Below are 22,681 nucleotides of genomic sequence, written 5' to 3'. Positions count from 1 at the left end.
GTGCTCTACAACTGAGCTACAGATGTGTGCCAGTTTAAAGAAAGCACCACGCACTGATCAGTTGAGTCAGGCCTAAGCCATGCTATGCCCTGTTCACCGTTGCATACATCATTGGTTGTTCAGAACATAGCCCTTCTTTCCAGTCATAAAAGATTTGCTTAGAAAATAGATAACATTGCCAGTGTAAGCTCTGTGCGTTAAGAAACCAATTCAGAATGTGAATGTAACGGGCGGAGACATTCGTAGTGGTTGAACCTAGGTTGGGAGTCCAAATCCGATTCAGCCATGGAACTTGCTGGGTGACTTTGAACCACTTGCTGTCTCTCAGTCTAACCTACCTCAAGGTGCTTGTGGGGATAAGATGCTGAGAGCAAGAGCTTTGTATGCAGCGTTGAGGTCCCTGAAGGAACGGTGGGGCATTACCGTAGAAGTAAATAAAATAAATCAACCAATTTTTGCAAATGTCCAGGAAGCTGTTACTTCCTGTAGGTCACTTTGCAATTACAAGTACAGAAAATCTAGGTGAAGAATTAAGAGTGTTAATAAGCCCATTCACTGAATTTAGTGGGGCTTTCTCTAGTGAGTGTGTTTAGGATTGCATTCCCAATGAAGCTGTCCGAATGAAACCAGCTAATCAGTAATTTGAAAAAAGCTGTGGACTTTTTAAAGTATTTAATACTAATCTGTTTCAGGTGTTTGGGGAAGAAGGCTTGACCATAAATGTAGAAGACATTCAACCTCATGACTTTGGTAAAGTTGGAGAAGTCATTGTGACGAAAGATGACTGTTTGCTACTTAAAGGGAAAGGTGACAAAGTACAAATTGAAAAGCGCATTCAGGAAATAGTTGAACAACTGGAGGTTACAACAAGTGAATACGAGAAGGAGAAACTCAATGAACGCCTGGCCAAACTTTCTGACGGAGTAGCTGTACTAAAGGTGAATCTTCGTATTACTATTTTTTTATTATTTTTTTATTTATTTATTTACTTACTTACTTACTTACTACTACTACTTTTATTTGTTGCTTATTGCATAAAATTATTTTACTATTATATACTACCTTGGAAGTCAAAATGAATCGGTTCTGGAAGTCTGTTCGACTTCCAAAACGTTCTAAAATCAAAACATGGCTTCTGATTGGCTGCAGGAAGGTCCTGCAGCCAATCAGAAGCCATGGAAGGCCTGTTGGACTTTTGGGTTCCAAAAGAACGTTCGCAAACCAGAACAATCACTTCTGGGTTTGCGGCATTCGGGAGCCAAAACGTACGAATTCCAGGGCGTTCGACAACCAAGATACGACTATACCGCCCTTCACTCAAGGACCACAGGGCGATTTACAATAATGAAAACACACACATACACAAAATGTTTCTAAGCAGTTTACAGTTGTTTAAAAAAACTTTACTGTAGATGTTTTAATTTGTAATATCAGAAGAATACAGTATTACTATTTTATTTACTAAATGCTCACCCAATAATATTATGAAAGAAAAAGTCCTATACCTGCCAACTAAAAGATGATCACCACAGTGACATTCACCGAAAGTAGATCACTGCACAACGATAGCCTTTTCCCCTGCAGGTGCAAGTAGCGCTCTCTAGGCTATAAAGTGAGAATAGGAAGCCAGTGGCCCTCCAGATGATGGTAGATTCTGACCCGCATCAGCCCCAGCTACCCTGGCCAGAATGAGAGTTTTCCCTCATTCCCTAGGGAAGGCCATAGATCATCCACCTTCCCCTGCTATAGAGCTGTCTTTGTGAAATAACTTTCAGATTAGAGCTCGGAACAGCAGCCTTAAAATAAGATTTCTTTTCTTAGGTTGGAGGAACGAGTGACGTTGAGGTGAATGAGAAGAAGGACAGAGTCACGGATGCCCTCAATGCCACTCGTGCTGCCGTAGAGGAAGGCATCGTTCTAGGAGGCGGCTGTGCGCTGCTTCGGTGCATTCCGGCACTAGATACTTTGACTCCAGCCAATGAAGATCAGAAAATTGGTAGGTGCGCTATACATGCTTTAAAGAAATGAAAGTAACAGTTAAGAGCTTGGATCCTGATAAAAACTAACATGAGGTTCCCCAGTACCTTCTCCCTCCCTCAGTAGTTCCTTGCATAGAAACCTTGGTTTCTTGGGAGCATTTAACAGCCTTTCTTGGGGGGTGCAGACAGTTGAGTGGGCAGGAAACTCCTTTGGCTAACCTGTCTTTGAATTGCTCCTATTGGCTATGTTGGTGGGTGTTGGGAGTCCCTATATCTGGATGCCCTCGAGGTCATCATCCCTTAGAGCAGGGACTGGGAACCTCAGGCTCAGGGGCTGAATATTTCAAGTTTAAGGATGCTTCTTGCTTGCCTGGGTAGAAAATAGGGGGGGGGGTGTTGAAACTGGCCTACCATTAGGTAACAATTTTATTTACTGCTCTGTCCATCACTGGCATATGTCCAAAAGGTTGTGCAGGCCAAAGGTTTCCCCAACCCTGATGTGGGAGGTGTTAAGATTTTTGAAAGGAACAAAAGGTCTGCTTGTTCTTGCAGTCTTCTGGCAAGCGTATGCGCAGGATAGAGAGGGTTGCTATAATCTTTGTTGGCTCCCTTGCTGGTAATGGGATTTCAAATGTACCCATTCTGTTGCCGAGACTAGTTTCTGCTAACATCACTTACCTTTTCCTTTAAGGTATCGAAATTATCAAGAGAACCCTGAAAATTCCAGCAATGACTATTGCCAAAAATGCAGGTGTTGAAGGATCGCTGATAGTTGAGAAAATCATGCAAAGCGCAGCCGATGTTGGCTACGATGCCATGCTTGGCGAGTTCGTAAACATGGTAGAGAAAGGCATCATTGATCCAACGAAGGTAAGTTCTCTTTATTTCCCAACGGGCCTATCATCTCAACACAATAGATAATGAGCTGTACAAGTGTCTCACTGAAATATATCTTAAACTTCTTTTTTTAGGTTGTAAGGACAGCCTTGATGGATGCAGCAGGTGTTGCTTCCCTTCTGTCTACAGCTGAAGCCGTAGTAACGGAAATTCCTAAAGAGGAGAAGGAAGCTGCCATGGGAGGCATGGGGGCTGGCATGGGAGGTGGTGGCATGTTCTAATGCTCAGCTACAGGGATGTCCCATCATGGAACTACAGTGAGTGACCTGACAGTTTTAAGTAAAACTTCAGGTCAGGGTGAAACAGGATGGATAGTGACTGCAGAAGGCCCTGTGTTTGAAGAATCACTGTAACAATAGTTACTGGGTTTCAGTTTAGACATGCATAATCGTTTACAGTCATTGTCCATGCCTACAGATAATTTATTTTGTACTTTGAATAAAGACATTTGTACATTCCTGATACTGGGTGGAAGATCCGTGTACTAATGCTGTGCTCTAAACAGTTCAAGCACTTGCCGTTCTGTTAAAATCAGACTTTTATTGGTGCTTGCTATCACTAGGACATGCAGAAGCCATTGTGTGCAAGACTGAATAAAAATTGTGTACAAAGTAGACAAATATACAATTATGTGACAACTTTATGTAATAAAAGATTGCTCAAAAAGGTATGAAATGTATTCACTTATTCACAACTCCATCCTGTTTTGTATCGGGTATGTGAGCCTGAAAACATTTCTGGGAGTACAGAGCCAGATGCCAATCATCCTTAAACCTTTTTTTTTTCTTCTAGGAATGGGAGAAACGTTAGCCTTAATAGCTCCTTTGCCATCAGCTATATTAATTTTTGCTGGTTTTGCTCAAATTTGGAGGGCCCAAGGTTGTATTTCTTGTTCTTGCTCAAGATTAAGAGCTATTAAAGTTTAGGCAGCTACAGTCTTTGCTTTATTACTTTAAATTTGTGCAACCCAGTGTATTTAGCATCACTCAGGATAAAATGCCACGGCTTCTCTTGATTATGATGCCTAAACTTTAAAGACTCTTCCTAGTTAAAGGTAGTAATCTTGAAGCCGTTTCAGGAATCTGTTGAAAAGGATACATTTAGCTGCACAGCCAATTATACAACTTTGGAAAATGACAAAATTCAGTGCTAGCTGTAGAGAGGATTGCCCAAAAACTTGCTTTAGTCTAGACAAAGGGAATAGTATGTTTTTATCCTAGCAAAGTTGTGCTATAATATACAAACAGATCTGTGAAACTCAAGTCACTTTAAAGTTTGAATTCATGACTCCTTACAGATTTACCTGCTAGAATCTTGTGAAAGCACTTGACAATGTCTTTTTAATCAATGTTTATTGATTAAAAGAGCCCTTTATATATTCATTCCACTTACACACTAAACATTCCCTACTAAGTATAGTTACACATACTGAGAAATTTGTTCTCAGAATTATATGTGCTAATTTAAAGCTTTTCCTGAATAGCAAAAATAACTTAAATATGCATTTGAAAGACTAATAACTTAAAACTTGATTCCAATAGTAAATATTAGAAACACTGCAAAACATTAGGCAGCAGACAGTGCTGTTTCATAAAAACTGGCAAGAGGAAGAAGGCAATTTTGGTGTAGTTTATAGCTGCCACTCTTTATCAGCACCTTATAATTGCACTTGATTGAAGCTTTATATTATATACATCTGCATCTTACAGGCCTGTGTTGTACAGTAGTATTATACATAATTTTCAAATTCCCATGTAACTAGAAGCCCGCATGGGAGAACACTTCACGTAAAAACACGATGTCCAAGTAGTTTAACACGACTTCGCCCCCCTTTTATGTGTGATGCACTTCGTGAAGCATTAGCTCTCGAGGTATGATTGTTTCTGGACCGTACAACTTGGATGCTCTTCTTTCAAATGCTGCAACCATCTGCTTAACGACTTCATCGAAGAACAGTGTGGCAAGCTGAGAATGTAGAAGGGAACGAAACTCAAAAGAAATCTGTTAAAACAAAGGTAAGTTGTGTCAGTCACTCACAAAAAGATGGCTAGGCCCATTCTTTCCTGCATCCATTTCAGCAAAGGACCAAAGAACTTTGTTGGATATATTCAAGGCAATTATGGAATCATAGTAAGTTCCCCTGGGTATTTTCCTCTTGGCTGCATCTTCTCATGATAGCCTCCCTCAGCTTGCAGCTAACGAAACCCCCTTGTACAGAAAAGGTTTTAGCTGTAGCTCTTTGCATTTTGCCTTCCACTTATGCATAACCTTTTCAGTGCATTTTGAATTTAGGTGCCAACAGCCACATACCAATGTAAACACGAAACATTTCAGTGTGGAGTACGTTTCTCTTTTTGTTTGATTTTCTGTAGTTGGGCAGTCTTCTGAGTTTCCCTCGGGTCTCCTAATTTTTGTGGATGGCATTTCACTTGCATAAGCATCACCACTTAGAGCTGAATTTCATTAATAAAAGAATTTATATAGGCTGAAATTTTAAGATCTGACGAAAGAAAACTGCTGCGCACCACCTTTCTGCTGATACAGGAATTAAACCGGTCACTCTTTCAATAAATGAAACAAAAGCAATTCCACTACTGCCACTGTCATGTTACAACACGTGGTTGCAACCAAAACTACACATTAAGGATATGTGTGAAGTTACTGAGAATGTATGCCTATTAAGGACATGACTCGTAAAGAAGTGAGAGGTCCAGGGGGTCTTTAGGCACCAGGCAAAATGTTCCGCTGTAATCAGGCCTTTGGCCTTTAGATATCTGGTCTTTTAGAAGTGGGTGGGATGCTTTGAATTATATATTTTCCTCTTGGTTTTAATCTGGGTTAATAAATAAAATCAAGCTGTTTATAAGCTGCTCTGAGTGCAGGGTATGCACCTTACAAACCTATGCAGATGTAACACAGGTTGGAAAAGGGATCGTGGAGATCTGAAATTGGGCTCTACATAGCCCCATGGGTTTGGCCAGATCCATTAGATCATTACTGTTTATAATTAATGACAATGCAGATCAGATCTCCAAGGAGGCCAATTCCATAAGGATATCCACCATGTGAGCAGTTAGGTGGAATGGGCTGGGTTGATCCCATTCCCATGCAGATACAGTCCTATCTTGTCTTCAGCAGAGTTTGCTGTTATCTACTGCCTCTTCAGTCAGTCATGACAAAATCAAATTGAAAACAATGAAACAATTAGTTACTGTATTCGGGCATAATCCTAAACTATAGCAAAGAAAATATTTTAAAAGTGGAATCCCCAAAAAAGGGGGGGGGAGTTAATTTGAAAGCTTTTGGCTAGAAATCCCTTAGCACTGAACATTTCCCTCTTCGTACCAGACTATGGTTGCAATGTCTAAAAAACTGCTTGGGATTTATTCTGGTAGAACCACTCAAAAGGTCTGCAATTCTATGCAATTCTATGCAATCATGTACATATGTGAAGGCAGAACTAGAATTATCACAGCAAGCACAAGTTTGTGTGCTGAGATAATTGGGTGGAGCGGGTGAGGGGCACTGATAAGAGTTTTTAAAAACCCTTCGCATGCTGATTCTTCCAAGCAGTTTTTCTTAGTTGTAGAGCCCAGCTGGAACACACACTTTTTGGGGGGTGGGGGACTATCAGCAGGGCAGGATTAGAATTGAGGATCCTGCTTCTGATCACCTATTTGCAGTTGCAACCACTCTCAATCATCGCATTAGTGTTACAGGTAGACGAGGAAAGATGGGGTTACCAATGTAACATTGAATTTCATCCTAAATTTATCTGAGCCAAGAGCAGTTTGTGCAAGTGCTAACTGAACACAACAAAAAATACAGAGTCCACCCAGTTTATTAAGAAGGTTCAACTAATTTGCAGAAAGTACGAAGGATCGGGAAATGCTATAGAATAGTCACATGCTTCACTTCCTTTCCTGGCAAGGTTTGAAGATGGTTTGTAAAAATAAGGCTGTTGCTGTTGTTTTAAATGTTGCAAACAGCAGTTATAGACTTTCAGAAGCACCAGAATTGGAAAGAGAGTGTGACTGAGCGTGCATAGCAACACACATTTATTCTTATTAAACTTTGACAAAAAGTCAGAATACCCAAAGTGAAGGGATAATAGGAGACTCTTAATCTCAGGGTTGTGGATTCCAGCCCCACATTGGGCCAAAGATTCCTCCATTCCAGGGGGTTGCACTAGATGATTAGATTTAAAATGTGGAAGAACTAAAAAACAGCCCCTGGATAAATGAACTGTTTGCAACAGTTTGGTTTTCACTAGTTTGAACTTGCATGGCAATTCTCAAACCAATGTAGCTAAAAGTAAATTAAACAAATTCTCAAGTTACAGAAATGATCTCATCATACAAGCTGTGCTCCTTTTTAAAAAGAGGAACGAAAAAGGAAGCTAGGGAGTTAATGGCAGGTGTTAGCAGAACTTTTGGACAGACTATACTGTTCATTTAAAAGTGCACTGGTTTATTAATAAGTTTATAGACTCCAGGAAGAAATCCATGAAAAATATACTACTTAGGTTTATTTATTATGAGGCCTGTGATATAAAATTTACAATAGTCCTGCTAGGTTAGGCACCGGTGTGACCAGTCTGGATAATTTCATTGCAACCCAGCCAGATGGGTGGGGTAATAACAACAACATTCAAGGCAGCAACATCAGGATATGAGGAAAAGCCTGTCATTTCATTGAGTGATAGCCAACCTTGGTATTCTCTTGGCAGTGTGTCCTAGAAGACCTCCCTGCCTTGCAGGCCTTTTTCCACCTGACCTGGGATGGCGAGCCCTGACTGACTCCAGCTAAAAGAGCTGAGGTTGCTAAGCAGACTCTTGGGCTGGGGCATGGGTAGGCAAACTAAGGCCTGGGGGCCAGATGCGGCCCAACTGCCTTCTAAATCCAGCCCGCAGACGGTCCGGGAATCTGTGTTTTTACATGAGTAGAATGTGTGCTTTTATTTAAAATGCATCTCTGGGTTATTTGTAGGGCATAGGAATTTGTTCGTATATTTTTTTCAAAATATAATCTGGCCCCCCACAAGGTCTGAGGGACAGTGGACTGGTCCCTTGCTGAAAAGGTTTGCTGGCCCCTGAGCTGGGGTATTGTTTAGGAAGTTTGCTTAGGGTGTGGTTTGTTGCTCTTATTGCTGTTAATTTTTTGTATATTTTACATCTTATGATTTATGAGGAAATGGTTCAGTTTGGTTGTGTACTTCTTGATATTTTATTTATTGTTTATGACTCCTTTTGTTATGTTTGTAATCATGCAATTTTTTATATGTTGCAAGCCGCCTTGAGCATGGTTTTAATTTCTGAAAGGGAGCGTACGCACAAATAAAACGATGGATTGTTCATTGTTTTTGTGCAAGTGGAAATCGGTTCATTCTCCCCCTCTGAAGCCCCTTGCACCTACCCCACCTCAAATCTACTCCTGAAGGTTGGAGGGATCTTCTGGAGAAAATTAAGTTGGGGTGGGACTGCAGGAGGGAGGGAGGGCAATCCCATCATGCTCTCTGGTGTGATGCTGGATCCCACCCTCTGTGAGAGCTCCAAGGCTCCCTCTGAACCATAAGAAAACTACAACCATGAACCATAGGAGTAGTGTCAGGGGTTCAGGAGCAGAGGCAAGGGCAAGGGAGGAAACAGAGAGCGAGGGAGAGGAGGCAGAAGAAAAGATGAGTGATGACGACGACCCGAGATCTCCGAGTCTTTCCAGTGAATCAGAAGATTCACAGAAAGGAGCACCAGTGGCCAGGGCAAGGGGGGAGCCTAGGGGGACACCCCAGGAAGATAGAGCCAGAGGGGACTCAGAGGGGAGCAGTTGGAAATCGGGACCAGCGTCACCGCCAGAGAGCAGGGAAGAGGAAGGGCGCCAGGGATCAAGCGCTGGCAGCTCACAACAGGGGGGAGGGCACGAGTCAGGAGTGGCCACACCTCCATCGGGGAGCGAAGAAACGGTCAGACGGAAGGTGGAAGGTTGGGCGCGCGTGCCAAGTTCAAATGCACAGGAAAGTGGCGCAGTAGGCAGCCCGGAAAGGGAGCCAGGTCCTAAAGCCCGCCGAAAGGAGGGAGAAGAGTCAGGGGGGTCAGCGTCAGCGTCAGAGGAATCCCGGAAGGAAGAGACCCCGGGGGGCAGAGGGACCCAGAGAAGAACAGTCAGGCGGAAAAGGTGGAGCAAGGCTAGGATATTAAGTTGGTGTACAAGGGGCGGAGACTCAGATGGAGCTTCGCCGATCTAACCATGAGACGTAGAGTTGCACGCAGCAGCTTGAGAATGGAAACTGTAACTCAATAAAGACTTTTATTTAATGATCGCTGGCTAGCGTGATCCTCTGTGAGCTAGGATCTGGAAGCAGCTCTGACAAGTAGGTTCTTGGGACTAACTTTCATCAATGCTATCTGACACATGTTTTCGTGCTCTTTTCCTTAGAATGAACAATATATGGGCAGGGTTGGTTCTACAAATCCAAGGGGCTTACAGCAGTCAACCCTCTTCCTCTCACTACATGACATACCATTTGGAAACTAAGGGGACTTTCAGAAACATAGTGGAAGGAGGCATGAAAGATCTGCTGTTGAAAGAGGGAAAATCTGCAAGCTCTTTGGTGTGCCCAAAATGGCACTTTGGATCCTGCCCTATGTTGAAACTACAAATCAGTAGTAGCAAATGAGAATCCATCTTTCTTCTGAAAAAATAATAAATGAAAAACAAACTAAGTTTGAATGATAAGCTAGAAACAACACAAACAATGGTGTTGAATTGCTTAGTGAAGGAAAGTGCGATTTAGAGTTTTCCAGTACCCCAAGTGTATTCAAAGCAATTAAGAATCAGCCTTCTTTCATAACATGTAGATAAACACATTTGAAGTGAAGATAGTTCACATACCACCCCTAGCAGAAAGAAAACTTTAAAGTTTATAATAATTTATGTTTATATATACACGTTTAAAAGGCATGTTTAGAATTCAGGTCGCTTTTGGTTTCTTTAATTAAAATAAACACAGTTGGGAGCAACACACTGACGGCATTTGCACATTGTATTAAACTGCATTTACAAGTATCAGGTTTGTGCTCCCCTCCTCCCATGGAGTTTGGAAGCTTTCACTTCTCCTTTTGATTACCCACATTGTGGCACACAGGTATTATTAATAAGGGGTGACCTTGAAAGCCAGAACCCCAGGTCTTTTGTACTGGGCCTCAAATCGCTTCCCCATTCGCAACTTTATAGAAAAATCTTTTTGGCTTACAGGGCAACTGGGGACATGCTGCAACACACAGGAACAGAAGTGGTAGAACTAGAGCTGCACTTAGAGGTCCAGCCTCTCCAAAATGAACACCCATAGAACAGCAGAAAATGGGGGTAGAAGCAAACATGCCCCGTGACTGTGGTCACTGCATCATCCTCTCTTATTTTTTAAAGCACTCTATTGTCGGAGACAGCTGACTAGGCATGTACATATTGCTACTTTTCTTTTAAAAAATATACAGTGGTACCTTGGTTCTCAAACACCTTGGTACTCAAACGCTGAAAACTTGGAAGTAAGTGTTCTGGTTTTTGAACGTTTTTTGGAAGCTGAACGTCCAATGCAGCTGTCGGCTATTGTTTCTGGGGCGCCTGAACCAATCAGAAGCTGTGCTTTAATTTTCGAACATTTTGGAAGTCAAACGAACTTCCAGAACAGATTAAGTTTGGCGCTTTTGTTTTTGCTATTTATTTTGCGTTTTTGTCTTTGAGGCTTTTTCAGTTAATTTGTTTTTGTGACTGTGTGGAACCCAGTTCAGCTACGGGTTGATTGACTGTGTGACTGCAGATATGGATAAAAGCCCCCCATCCAAACAATGACTATCATCAGTGAAGGTAAGGGAAAAAATTAATTTTCATTTTTATCATCTACAATACTGTCTCTATTTTATAGTACAGTACATTGATTATTGCTTTCATTTTATGAATCAGTGGTCTCGTTAGATAGTAAAATTGCTGTTTTAGGGATTGTTTTTCAAAGTCTGGAATGGATTAATCCATTTTGCATTACTTTCTATGGGAAAGCACACCTTAAAAGTTTGAGAACCAAGGTGCCACTGTATTATATGTTTCCCAAACAAAATGTGTATTCCCGAGTAATCAAGATGGTGCTATGACTTAAGTGAGTTTAAACTGTAAAACTGCACATGTTCAGAGTATTCTTTTTACATAAACTAGGTTGACAAAAATCACCTAGCTGTACTAATGTATGCCATCTAAATTTGTTTCTTTACACAGAAATTATCACACAAATTATCAAGCAAATTTGTGTCATGGGCTTGGGCCCCAGTCTTTTTAACTACCTAGCAATATCCGTGGCTTATCACGTCATCTAAATATAGTTCCAGGTCAGATTCTAACTATGGTTAGTTTAAACAAGCCAAGCTTCAACAATCATGGTTAGTTCTGAACAAGCTAATGTCAAATCACAGTCAGTGTTAACCAGAGTTTGTTGATTTGGGTGACTTAACAAACGGCAGTTAAGCAAAAGCTTCCAAACCCCTCGCAACCATGCAGCAGGGAGAGGAAGGAAGTGCACAAATCAGAGGTTCATGGCAGCTCATTCCCGCTCTTTCACACCTTACTAAACCAGGGGTAGTCAACATGGTGCCCGGCAGCTGTTGTCTGACTACAACTCCTTCATCCTTCACCACCAGCAAGGCTGGCTGGGTTAATGAGAGTTGTAGTCCAACAACATCTACTGTGCAACATGCTGGCTGCCCCTGCCTTAAACTATAGTTTAGTGTGACATGCAAGCACAGCTTGTTATGGCTTTAAAGGTATATTTCGGTAGTCTGAAGAGCTTGGAAGGCTTATTCTCATACTTACTGAAAAATCCAAGGTACACGTTCTTGGATAGCCAGGGATTCCTGGACTGAAGCGCCACACTGTTTCCAGATGATTAAATAGTTTTCCATCTGTGCATGATGCCTAGGAAAAAGGTTAACCGTTTTAACACTTTTGTATTGGATTCAAAACCCTCAGACCTAGATGTTCAACTTATTTCGGCTTCCACATAAACTAGAACTACAAGACCAGAATAAAATCCATAATTTCTCATTTGTTATTTCATAATGTTAGAAAGTGCTTCCTTTTTATGCCCGGAGAAGGAGGGGAAAAAATAAAAGTCCCAAAGGTATGGGTAGAGACCATGGATCAGTGGGGGTCCCAGATTCAAACTCTAGTATCTCCACTTAAAAAGTTCTTAACAATGCCATCCGCGCTGAAAAATAAGCAAGGAAAAGGAGCCTCTGTTGGATTCAAGTGCTGTTCATGGAAAAGACAAATAGGATCCAACCCAATGAAACTGAAGGGAGCTGTTGCAAGTTTTTGAAGAATCTCTACAAATGTGTCTTATACTAGAGAAAACTGGCAATGTACGTTCCAGCGTATTAGCTTCAGGTTTCTTTTCAGCGGATATAAAAACAAAATAATGCATTAATGCAAAATAGGTGCATTATTTATTGCACTTCTGTTCTGTATAGAGAACCCATAACTTAAAACAAAAACTGGATGGGGAGGTAGCAATTTCTGGAGTGTGTGCAATCTGTATTGAACAAGCACATCTGTCTACATATAATAGAATGGCAGGAAAGCTGCAAGCAATTATACAATACAAGATGCTTTTAAAAAATCATTACCTTAACCAAATGAGGTCTCACTAGTGTACAAACCGAAGTGTATTTCTCCAACACAGGAGGAAATCCAACTTCTAAGTGTGCCTTGCAATATCCTGAGCGCTTGGATAACACATCTGACTTTTTGCACCATGGCACAAAGTTCTTGTATTCACTTACAACTGCTACCACATCATACATTTCTTGCATAGAATACCTGACAAGAAGAAAAGTGGAACTTAGTATTACAAGCAGTATTCAAAGGACCAAGTCATGCATCATTTTTGTGCTTTCCTATGCTTGAGCTGGGACGCAGGTGGCGCTGTGGGTAAAAGCCTCAGCGCCTAGGGCTTGCCGATCGAAAGGTCGGCGGTTCGAATCCCCACGGCGGGGTGCGCTCCCGTTGCTCGGTCCCAGCGCCTGCCAACCTAGCAGTTCAAAAGCACCCCCGGGTGCAAGTAGATAAATAGGGACCGCTTACTGGCGGGAAGGTAAACGGCGTTTCCGTGTGCTGCGCTGGCTCACCAGATGCGGCTTTGTCACGCTGGCCACGTGACCCGGAAGTGTCTCCGGACAGCGCTGGCCCCTGGCCTCTTGAGTGAGATGGGCGCACAACCCTAGAGTCTGTCAAGACTGGCCCGTACGGGCAGGGGTACCTTTACCTTTTATGCTTGAGCTCTTCAGTTATGAAATGTATCTCTTCCTTACACACACACACACACACACACACACACACACACACTAGCCTACCTCACAGGGCAGCTGGGAAGATAAAAATGAATGGAGGGTGAAGAAATGTGTGTGCCAACCTGAGAACCTTGTAGGAAGGGCAGGTAACATTTTTCTTTGGGGTCCCATTAGCTCCTGTAGCCTTTTAACATTTATATATATAGTTTTGGTAAAAGGTAAAGGTAAAGGGACCCCTGACCATTAGGTCCAGTCGTGACCGACTCTGGGGTTGTGGCGCTCATCTCGCTTTACTGGCCGAGGGAGCCGGCGTACAGCTTCCGGGTCATGTGGCCAGCATGACAAAGCCGCTTCTGGCGAACCAGAGCAGCACACGGAAACACCGTTTACCTTCCCGCCAGAGTGATACCTATTTATCTACTTGCACTTTGATGTGCTTTCGAACTGCTAGGTTGGCAGGAGCAGAGACTGAGCAAAGGGAGCTCACCCCGTCCCGGGGATTTGAACCACCGACCTTCTGATCGGCAAGTCCTAGGCTCTGTGGTTTAACCCACAGCGCCACCCGCGTCCCTTCATAGTTTTGGTACACACACTTCAAAAAAAAAATCTACTCCAGTTTTCTTGACCCAATTAAAGTTTATTTTATGATAAAGGCAAAATGCGAAGGCTTTCCCTACCCTACTTTGAGAAATTTCTGAGCATACAGTGGACCACAGTTACCTTAAGTGTTTGGTATTTTCACTTTTCCATTCATTTCAATAGGAGTTAAATCAGGCTCAAACCTGTTTTACAGCACAATCCTATGAATGTACTCAGAAGAAACTCCACTGTATTCGGTGAAGCTTAATTACTTCCATGTAAATGTCCGTAAGAGTCTCCTTCACTCTATGGTGCTATTTGACTCAAGGGATTTATTTTTACACTTCAAGCCACATTGTAACAGCATAGCAATTTCTACCAAAATTAATATTGCCAGTACAGCTCTGCAAATTATTAACACAGAAATACACGCTTCAGCAACTTAACTACGGTAACCTACTTATGTATGGGAATCCTTGCACTGTAAACATGAAGACTGCTTAACTGTTTCTAAACAGTGTAACAGTTTTTATAACTTTAGGCAAAGAGCCATTCTGTGGTTTGGATCCAAAACATACTTTGCACACGGAGAAAACAACTTCCAGTTGGACAATTATCTTCTCTCTCTGCAGCCCTCCAAACCTGTATTCTGTGCTGTTCCCAAAAAAACCCATTCTGAAGAGCAGGTTTCCATGGATACAAGGGGATGATGAGCCAGAAAAACCCAAGCACGGGCGCAAAACATAATAGCTTCATCAAATTTGTTAAATACCCTTGCCTTCCAAATTAGTAAAAAAAGTTCACATGTGTACTGGTGTGACAATATGACACTATACGGTGCACCTAATTTAAGCACACCATGTACTTTCTAAACTGCACTGTACAATATATTTGCTTCTAAATTAGACAACATGATCTCAGTGAAGATCCCCATCCCCATATAAAAAATTATGCAGCATCCCCATACAAAAAATTATGCAGCAAAGAGAGAGATGGGAGTCCCATGTTTGCCTCATAATGTGACTATCTGTGAAACGTAAATTCTTCAAAGACTGAGAATGAAGTAACTCACAAATAAATAAGACTTGAATCAATTTTAAGTAAACACATCTTGGGCAAAACCAATAGAAGTCGAAACATTGATCAAAATTTGGTCATGCAAATCAACACCATGCATTCATATACAATTGTAATTCTACTTATTTGTATACAAACCCTATAATTCTTCTTTCTGAATATTCTTTCCTTTTGTTCCCTAATGGTGAAGTAATGTTGAAGAAAGTTCTTCTTGAAAAAACACAGTGCGTTCCAGGTACTTGAAGCAGAGGGGCCTTGCTCAACAAAATTTCCCAAGAAGTCAAATGCCTGCAATGATTTAAATTTCTTTATTAGAATTAGCCCATGCTTAACAAAATAATTTATCATTTATCTAAATAATAATGTGCAAGATCCAGCGTCAAGCCAGAGGGCTGCCCCATCTCCTTTCCCTGAAGCCCTCCCCTCCAATCTGCTCCAGAGGGTTCTCCAGAATTTCTGGAGCTGATTGGGGAGCTGAAGGCTTATGGGGAGAAGAGGAAGGGAAAGTCCCATTTGGCAAGTAGAAGGCTGTTGCGCAAGCAGGACGTCGCAGTTGGATCTCGCTCATTAAATCAAAATGTAACACAAGGACAATCATAGCTTGCAAGCTGTTCAGGATTAGGCTAACTTTTTAGGACAACCTAAATATATCTCAGTCATGAGAAAGAACCTGGCAACAGTACAATACAAAGGCCATCCACCCCTTAAGACTTGGCTCCAAGTCAGTCTGAGGCCACGTTACCCTATGCTCATCTGTTTGAACTGCCCTATAGCATCTCTAATACTCTGTCCCTTTCTGCTATAAAACAGTAAAATAAGCTTGAACCATACATCCTTGAAAACAGTAATTCTTGTTCTTGCACAGGCAGGGATTCTTCAAGCTAGAAGTAGTAGTCACGTGCTCCTCTGTACCAAAATGTTTTCTCACCCCTCTTAGCACACCGAGAAGAGCAATCTTGCATAGGAGTCTTCTAACATCTTCTGTGACAAACTTGCTGGTAATGGTCAGGGGAAATTTCTCCCTACCCCTGAGGGTCCCACATGCCACAGATCTGCACTGGTACAAATGTTGCTGGCTTTGAATGAAAGGATCTAGATTTTCAAAACTTAACCATGGTGGCAAAAGCAATTCCACACTAATGTCAACACTGCTTGAAATAGCAACATTTTTCCACAAATGAAGCCCCCCTCCCCTAGACATCTACCGTATTTTTCGCTCTATAACACGCACCCGACCATAACACGCATGTAGTTTTTAGGGGAGGAAAATCCGTAGGCATGCCACCCGTAGGCATTCCCTCCATAACACGCACAGACATTTCCCCTTACTTTCTAGGAGGAAAAAAGTGAGTGTTATGGTGCAAAAAATACGGTAAATTCTTACCCCCAAAGTAATAGTGCTGGCAATATATGTGAAAGACCCTGAAAGGCAGTCACTTAAATAATTTTCTTGCATAATTTTCTTACATAATTTAGTGTTGCCATATACGCTCTGGAAGTCCAGAAGCAAGATACAATAGTGATGACCATTTTGTATAGTGGTCCTTCAGTATCCAGAATTCATATTCCCTCTCTAAACACAGTGGTTCGTGTTAGCTATCATAGCTGATTACTGTTGTATCATAAATTTGTTTTAACTTACAGTCATACAAGCTTCTGAAAAAATCAGGAAAAGTAGGACGCCTTTTTCTGATCTCAAAATCCCTCAGTGTTGTGTCCAGAACAAAAAAATTAGTGCAGATATTTTAATATATGCACTCAAGCATGTGCTAATAACTCTTTTTATGTTGGGATTTCAATTAAGAAATCTTCTACTTAGCTTGATGGCAAAATAACCACTTTCTTTAGCAGGACCAATTATTTTTACTTGCAAACTAAACACTGAAGCTTCTATTGTGTGCAGGATTTTTTTTTTTTTTCATTTTGATCTAGCAAACTCTGTCCAGATCTTTGATATTTCACTTAACTGCTAACAATATTCTTTGGGAAACAACACTGGATGCAAAATTAATCAGAACATTAGGCTTCAGCACTGTTTTCAATGGAAACACCTTTCCCCGCTTAGAGCAAGGAACTGCAAATAAAGAAACTGAGAGATCACGTTGAGCCCTCAGAGGTTTTACATTATGTCACTTATGATGTCAGGTGTGGGGTAAGTGGATGTGGTTGGGGGGAAACAGCCTTATGGGTCAAACTGGGATCCCTGACAGACAAAGCTTGGTCTGCAGACCAGAGGTCCCTCACCCCTACTATTTTATTATTTATTCAATTTCTATACCACCCTTCGTTAGAAGATCAATGTTCACAGTTATGAGTTGAGATTTCAAAGTGTGTATGTTTGGGGGGGGGTAATTTAGCTTAGTGGCTGGGAATCCTCTATGTATCGGGAAAGCTGTGAAGCTTTTCACAGTACTGTATGTCCTCATCAAAACCTCAAATGTATCGCTTCAGCTATAAAACTAGATTAGAATTACAACATTAGAATTGAACAGGCACAAGGATGAGAAGTTAGAAATGAATTTGACCTTTCCCAGCTGATCTCCTTGATCAAAAAGGTAATCTATGAATCACAGAACTCAAATTATCAATGTTTCAAAGTGCTGTTTATTCTTCTTCTGCCTTGGGTCTCTGAACAAAGACAAGTACATATTGCATGTACCAAAATGAATAGAAATGGGAGACAGGCACTGCAGGGGAACCTTAGAGACAATAGCTAGCGTACTGTTGTACCAGTTTCAAAGGAATACTTTTTGTGGGCAACACTGAAAGCACTACTATACAGACTGTTGTAGTTACATAACATTTTTTGAAGGGCAACTAATTTTAACTTCTTAAATATGTATGTTAAGCAATGCCACAACTACAGGGGGGGATAGCCGAGGGTTTTGCCCTGGGTGAAGCCTCCAGAGGACTCCCAACCTGTGTGTGTACGCAAATGCACATGTGGGGGGTGCCAAACTGGGTCTTTAACCCAGGTGAAATAAAGTTTAGTTTCCCCCTGTGTTTACTGTAGCAGCAGGCACATTCTTTCAAAGTACCGTATTTTTCGCACCATAACACGCACCCGACCATAATACGCACATAGTTTTTAGAGGAGGAAAACAAGAAAAAATATATTCTAAACGAAACAGTGGATGTATGATTTTTGTGGTTCATGCTGTGGCCACAGACATGTGATCTGACGGTGAGTTTGGGGTAGCCCAATGCAAAAATCCTGAGGATCCATGTGGATCCATGCTTTGTAACCATGTTTTTGCACCACTGCGGCCCCAGGCAACAGTGGGTGCGTGCTTTTTTTGGTGCAAGCTGTAGCCATGGACATGCTATGTGATCTGATGGTGAATTTGGGGTGACCCAGTGCAAAAATCCTGAGGATCCATGTGGATCCGTGCTTTGTAACCACGTTTTAAGTGGGGAGGGAAGGAAAAGCACTCAAGGGACAAGGAACACGTGTGGGGTGGGTGGAGAAGGATGCTGTTAATAATGCAGAAGAGGGGTATAAGGGGAGAAGGCTCCTCTCCTCTCCCGCTTTGCTCCTTTAAAGGCTCTGCTTCTCTCCCTCCTCCCCGGCTCGCTGAAAAACTTTGCTGCTATTTAGCCAGCTGAGTGGGGAGGAGAGAGGAACAGAGAGCCTGCTTGCGAAAAATTTTGCTGCTATTTAGCGAGCTGTTCTCTCCCTCCTCCCCGGCTTGCTGAAAAACTTTGCTACCATTTAGCCAGCTGAGTGGGGAGGAGAAGGGACAGAGAGCCTGCTTGCGAAAAACTTTGCTGCTATTTAGCGAGCTGTTCTCTCCCTCCTCCCTGGCTCGCTGAAAAAAATAGCTCCGGACTCATGTAAGCGGCTCCTCTCCTCTCCTGCTTTGCTCCTTTAAAGCAAGCAGGCTCTCTGTCCCTCTCTCCTCCCCATTCAGCGGCTCTTCTCCCGCTTTGCTGTTTCAAAGCGAGCTACGGAGGAGGGAAGGAAGGGGAACCATGGATCCTCTGCTCACGACTGCAGCAGATCCCCCTGCCATCCGTAGGCATTCGCTCCATAACACGCACAGACATTTCCCCTTACTTTCTAAGAGGAAAAAAGTGAGTGTTATGGTGCGAAAAATACAGTATTTTCCATTTAATCAGCAGACCATAGAATAAAAACCTTGCAGTTAGAGAGATTGTCAGTATCAACCAGATGTTACTAGACTCCAAATCTCAACATGCCCAATCAGGAATGCTGAGAGTTGTAGTCCAACAACACCTGGGAACCCCAAGGTTGAACAACACCAAGTTAGAAGATACAACGATTAATTGACAGTTATTATTTGACAGATGCAATGATTAATTGGGGAGGTGGGTTCTGGCTAGTGATGCAGGGTGGGTAATTTCCAGTGGGGGGAATATTTCATCATTTTGTTAGCAACAATAAATGGATGCTAGTTACAAGTAATTATTAGGCAATTTTAGTAGCTGCAGGGTTTTTAACTTTCTTTACTAAGTACAACAAACATGCTAAATTAGTTCACTCAAGGGCATCAGAAAATTTTCTGATGCATATAATTCAATGCAACTTTACCCTAATTTGCATAGGGTGTTACAGGTAGGTAGCCGTGTTGGTCTGCCGTAGTCAAAACAAAATAATTTTTTTCCTTCCAGTAGTACCTTAGAGACCAACTAAGTTTGTTATTGGTACGAGCTTTCATGTGGTACCTGAAGAAGTGTGCATGCACACGAAAGCTCATACCAATAACAAACATACAGTGGTGCCTCGCAAGACGAAATTAATTCGTTCCGCAAGTTTTTTCTTCTTGCGAGTTTTTCGTCTTGCGATGCACGGTTTCCCATAGGAATGCATTGAAAATCAATTAATGCGTTCCTAGGGAAACCGCCTTCAGACCAGGTCCGGGGACAGTCTGTCCCCCGACCTCTTCTGAAGGCTGGGGGGGGGGGGGGACAAGGGCTTTTCTTCCCACCCCCAGCCTTCAGAAGGCTGTTCTGAAGGCTGGGGGTGGGAAGAAAAGCCCTTCTCCCCACCTCCCGCCCCGCAAGCTCCGGGGACAGGAGGGCTTTGCTGCCGACCGCCAGCATTTTAAAAGCCCCCGCTGTCCCGGGGCGATTTTAAAATGCTGGTGGGTGGCAGCGAAAGCTTCGCTGCCGCCCGCCAGCATTTTAAGATCGCCCGGGACAGCAGAGAAGTCTCCGCTGCCCCGGGAAGGCAGGCGGGGGGAGCAAAGACTTTTGCCCCCCGCCGGCCTTCAGAAGAGGTCCAGGACCTCTTCTGAAGGCGGGCGGGGGGGGGGAAGACTTTGCTCCCCCCGCCTGCCTTCAAAAGCCGTCCGCGATAGCGGGAAGCTCTTCCCTGCTATGCCGGACTGCTTTTAAAATGCTGGCGGTGGGGAGCAAAGCCTTTCGGCCCCCGCCGGCCTTCCTGGACCTCTTCTGAAGGCCGGAGGGGGGGAAAGGCTTTGCTCCCCACCACAGCATTTAAAAGAGGTCCCCAGAGATTTCCCTATGGGCTTTCGTCTTGCGAAGCAAGCCCATAGGGAAATTCGTCTTGCGAAGCGCCTCCAAAACAGAAAACCCTTTCGTTTTGCGGGTTTTCCGTCTTGCGAGGCATTCGTCTTGCGGGGTACCACTGTAGTTTGTCTCAAAGGTGCTACTGGAAGGAAATTTTTTATTTTGTTTTGCATAGGGTGCTTTGCACCAGAAAATTTTCATAGGAAAAGTTACTCTAATTTGCAGAATACAATTCTCAAAAACACAACAACAAGCAAAAAACCAACCCACATCATTGGTTCTATTATAAAGACATCAAGAATCTATTTCCCAAGTTGAATATCTTATGTGGGGCATGGAAACGGGCAGGGTCTCTGCTATCAGTAGTTACATTTTACCCTTGCCAAAAAACCCAGGGATTTGGAACATCCAAAGGGTGGAAAGGGCCAAGGGCTGTACAATCATGCAGGACATGGCAGCTCATAGCAGTGCAAAGGCATTAGGCTCTTAGTGGAGTCTGGGAGTTGGAAAGGAATAAAGGCAGGCGAAAGTGAGCAAAAATGTGCTAAGACGATGAACAATCTCTGATGTTCACCATCCAAGCTCAGATGACAGGTACCAAAGAGCAAAGGGTCTTTGCAGGAGGAAAAGACTATCCTTTCACCTCTGAAAGGCAAAAGGGCTCAGTTTACAGTGCATGCATTGTATTGTTTCTTTACACAACAATGTTTTTTGTTAGCGGCTTTGGATACTAATGGGGAAGTCGAAGAAAAACATTAATGATGGGAGGCTGCAATCCTGTATTTGCTTACCCTGGAGTAAGTCTTCTCAAGCTCAATGGGACTTACTTCCATAGGACTGCACTGTAAATAAAAGCCATAGGACAACATATCCTTTTCTTGCAGTCAGCAGCGTTTTGCAAACAAGATGCCACAGAAACACTCCAGACAAGCGTAACAGGCAAAGCGTTTCCGAGAATTGTCTCCTAATGTTAATGAACTCCAGGCGGGTAGACAAGAGAGTCTCATAGTGAAAGTATTTCACTATTACATCCCCCTGCCCCTTAATATGAGTAGTTACAACAACAATGCACATTTAATTCCATATAATATATAGATGTTTAACAGGTGTGGGGCTCTTTTAAGCGAAATAATTCCACTTCGCTCCCTTCATTTCGTAGAGCAAATTAAAGCTGACTTCCTACAACTCATCTTGGTTCTCTGGGCTTTTTGTTTCATTTTGTTTTGTTGCGACCAGCTTTGTCCTGTGCTTTGTCTTCCATGGCAGAGGACCAAGTTAGACAGCCTCTTAAAAAGCAGAGACATCACCTTGCCAACAAAGGTCCGTATAGTTAAAGCTATGGTTTTCCCAGTAGTGATGTATGGAAGTGAGAGCTGGACCATAAAGAAGGCTGAGCGCCGAAGAATTGATGCTTTTGAATTCTGGTGCTGGAGGAGACTCTTGAGAGTCCCATGGACTGCAAGAAGATCAAACCTCTCCATTCTGCAGGAAATCAGCCCTGAGTGCTCACTGGAAGGACAGATCCTGAAGCTGAGGCTCCAATACTTTGGCCACCTCATGGGAAGAGAAGACTCCCTGGAAAAGACCCTGATGTTGGGAAAGATGGAGGGCACAAGAAAAAGGGGACGAAAGAGGGCGAGATGGTTGGATAGTGTTCTCGAAGCTACCAGCATGACTTTGACCAAACTGCGGGAGGCAGTGGAAGACAGGAGTGCCTGACGTGCTCTGGTCCAGGGGGTCACGAAGAGTCAGACACGACTAAACGACTAAACAACAACAACAGGAGGAGGAGGAGGTGGAGCGAACCCAATTCTCCAGGTACCCAAGCCTTGGCCCCTTTCCACTCCTCCCCACAGCACAGAGCGTGAAAGCAAGCGCGAACGCCACCTGTTGAACTTCTGCCTGTCACGCTGAGGGAAGAAGAGGCGGAGAAAGGGGAAACCAGAGCAAGCCTAACAAGGGCAGGGAGCCACCCTCAGAGCCGGGGGTGGGGTGAGGTGACCTCCCTCGCCTGCCTGAAAAAGCTCCCCGGAGAGGTCGGGCTGCGAAGGGTGAAGCTCCTCGCACCCCTCGCCTCCCCACAGCCGGCCTTTTCTGGGTCTGAGGAAGCTATTTCTCCCCCACCTCAGAGAGCGGTGGGCGGAGCTTCTCACGACCCCGCCTTTCATACCTGAGAGCGGCTCTCCGCGGAGTCAAGGCCAGCCGCGCGGCGAGCGCCTTCCCAACGGCCCGGCCGCTCCGCGCCATAGTCGACCCTCCGCCGCCGCCACTTAGGTCTCCCTCACGGCCCCCATCCCAACCCTTCCTCCACTCCGGAGACACCCGCCC

At 43.3% G+C, this 22,681-nt stretch overlaps 2 protein-coding genes and 1 long non-coding RNA gene across 3 annotated transcripts in view; 1 reads left to right on the top strand and 2 right to left on the bottom strand.

Annotated features, from left to right (window-relative positions):
• The window catches only part of HSPD1 (heat shock protein family D (Hsp60) member 1), a 14,557-nt gene extending 11,006 nt beyond the window's left edge, over positions 1 to 3,551 (top strand). Inside the window, exons 9-12 of the mRNA XM_081017081.1 lie at positions 693 to 938; positions 1,822 to 1,996; positions 2,671 to 2,849; positions 2,951 to 3,551. Coding sequence (XP_080873207.1) covers positions 693 to 938; positions 1,822 to 1,996; positions 2,671 to 2,849; positions 2,951 to 3,097 — 747 coding nt within the window. The 3' untranslated portion in view covers positions 3,098 to 3,551. The remainder of the gene's footprint in view (positions 1 to 692; positions 939 to 1,821; positions 1,997 to 2,670; positions 2,850 to 2,950) is intronic.
• COQ10B (coenzyme Q10B) lies at positions 3,397 to 22,681 on the bottom strand. Its single transcript, XM_081019381.1, has 5 exons — positions 22,524 to 22,681; positions 14,999 to 15,148; positions 12,542 to 12,734; positions 11,730 to 11,831; positions 3,397 to 4,877 (listed from the first exon to the last, which is right to left on the bottom strand). The coding sequence occupies exons 1-5, from the start codon at positions 22,598 to 22,600 to the stop codon at positions 4,710 to 4,712; spliced, it is 690 nt and encodes a 229-aa protein (XP_080875507.1). The 5' UTR covers positions 22,601 to 22,681; the 3' UTR covers positions 3,397 to 4,709.
• On the bottom strand, positions 4,910 to 8,472 carry LOC308484949. The gene is made up of 2 exons (XR_013990206.1): positions 6,694 to 8,472; positions 4,910 to 6,570 (listed from the first exon to the last, which is right to left on the bottom strand). It is a non-coding gene; the product is annotated as an uncharacterized lncRNA (long non-coding RNA).

The sequence above is a fragment of the Podarcis pityusensis genome, assembly GCF_964106645.2.
Source record: "Podarcis pityusensis genome assembly, chromosome: 1".
Lineage (NCBI taxonomy): Eukaryota > Metazoa > Chordata > Lepidosauria > Squamata > Lacertidae > Podarcis > Podarcis pityusensis.
The sequence above is the reverse complement of the archived record's forward strand: the minus strand, read 5'-3'. Positions and strand labels throughout refer to the sequence as shown.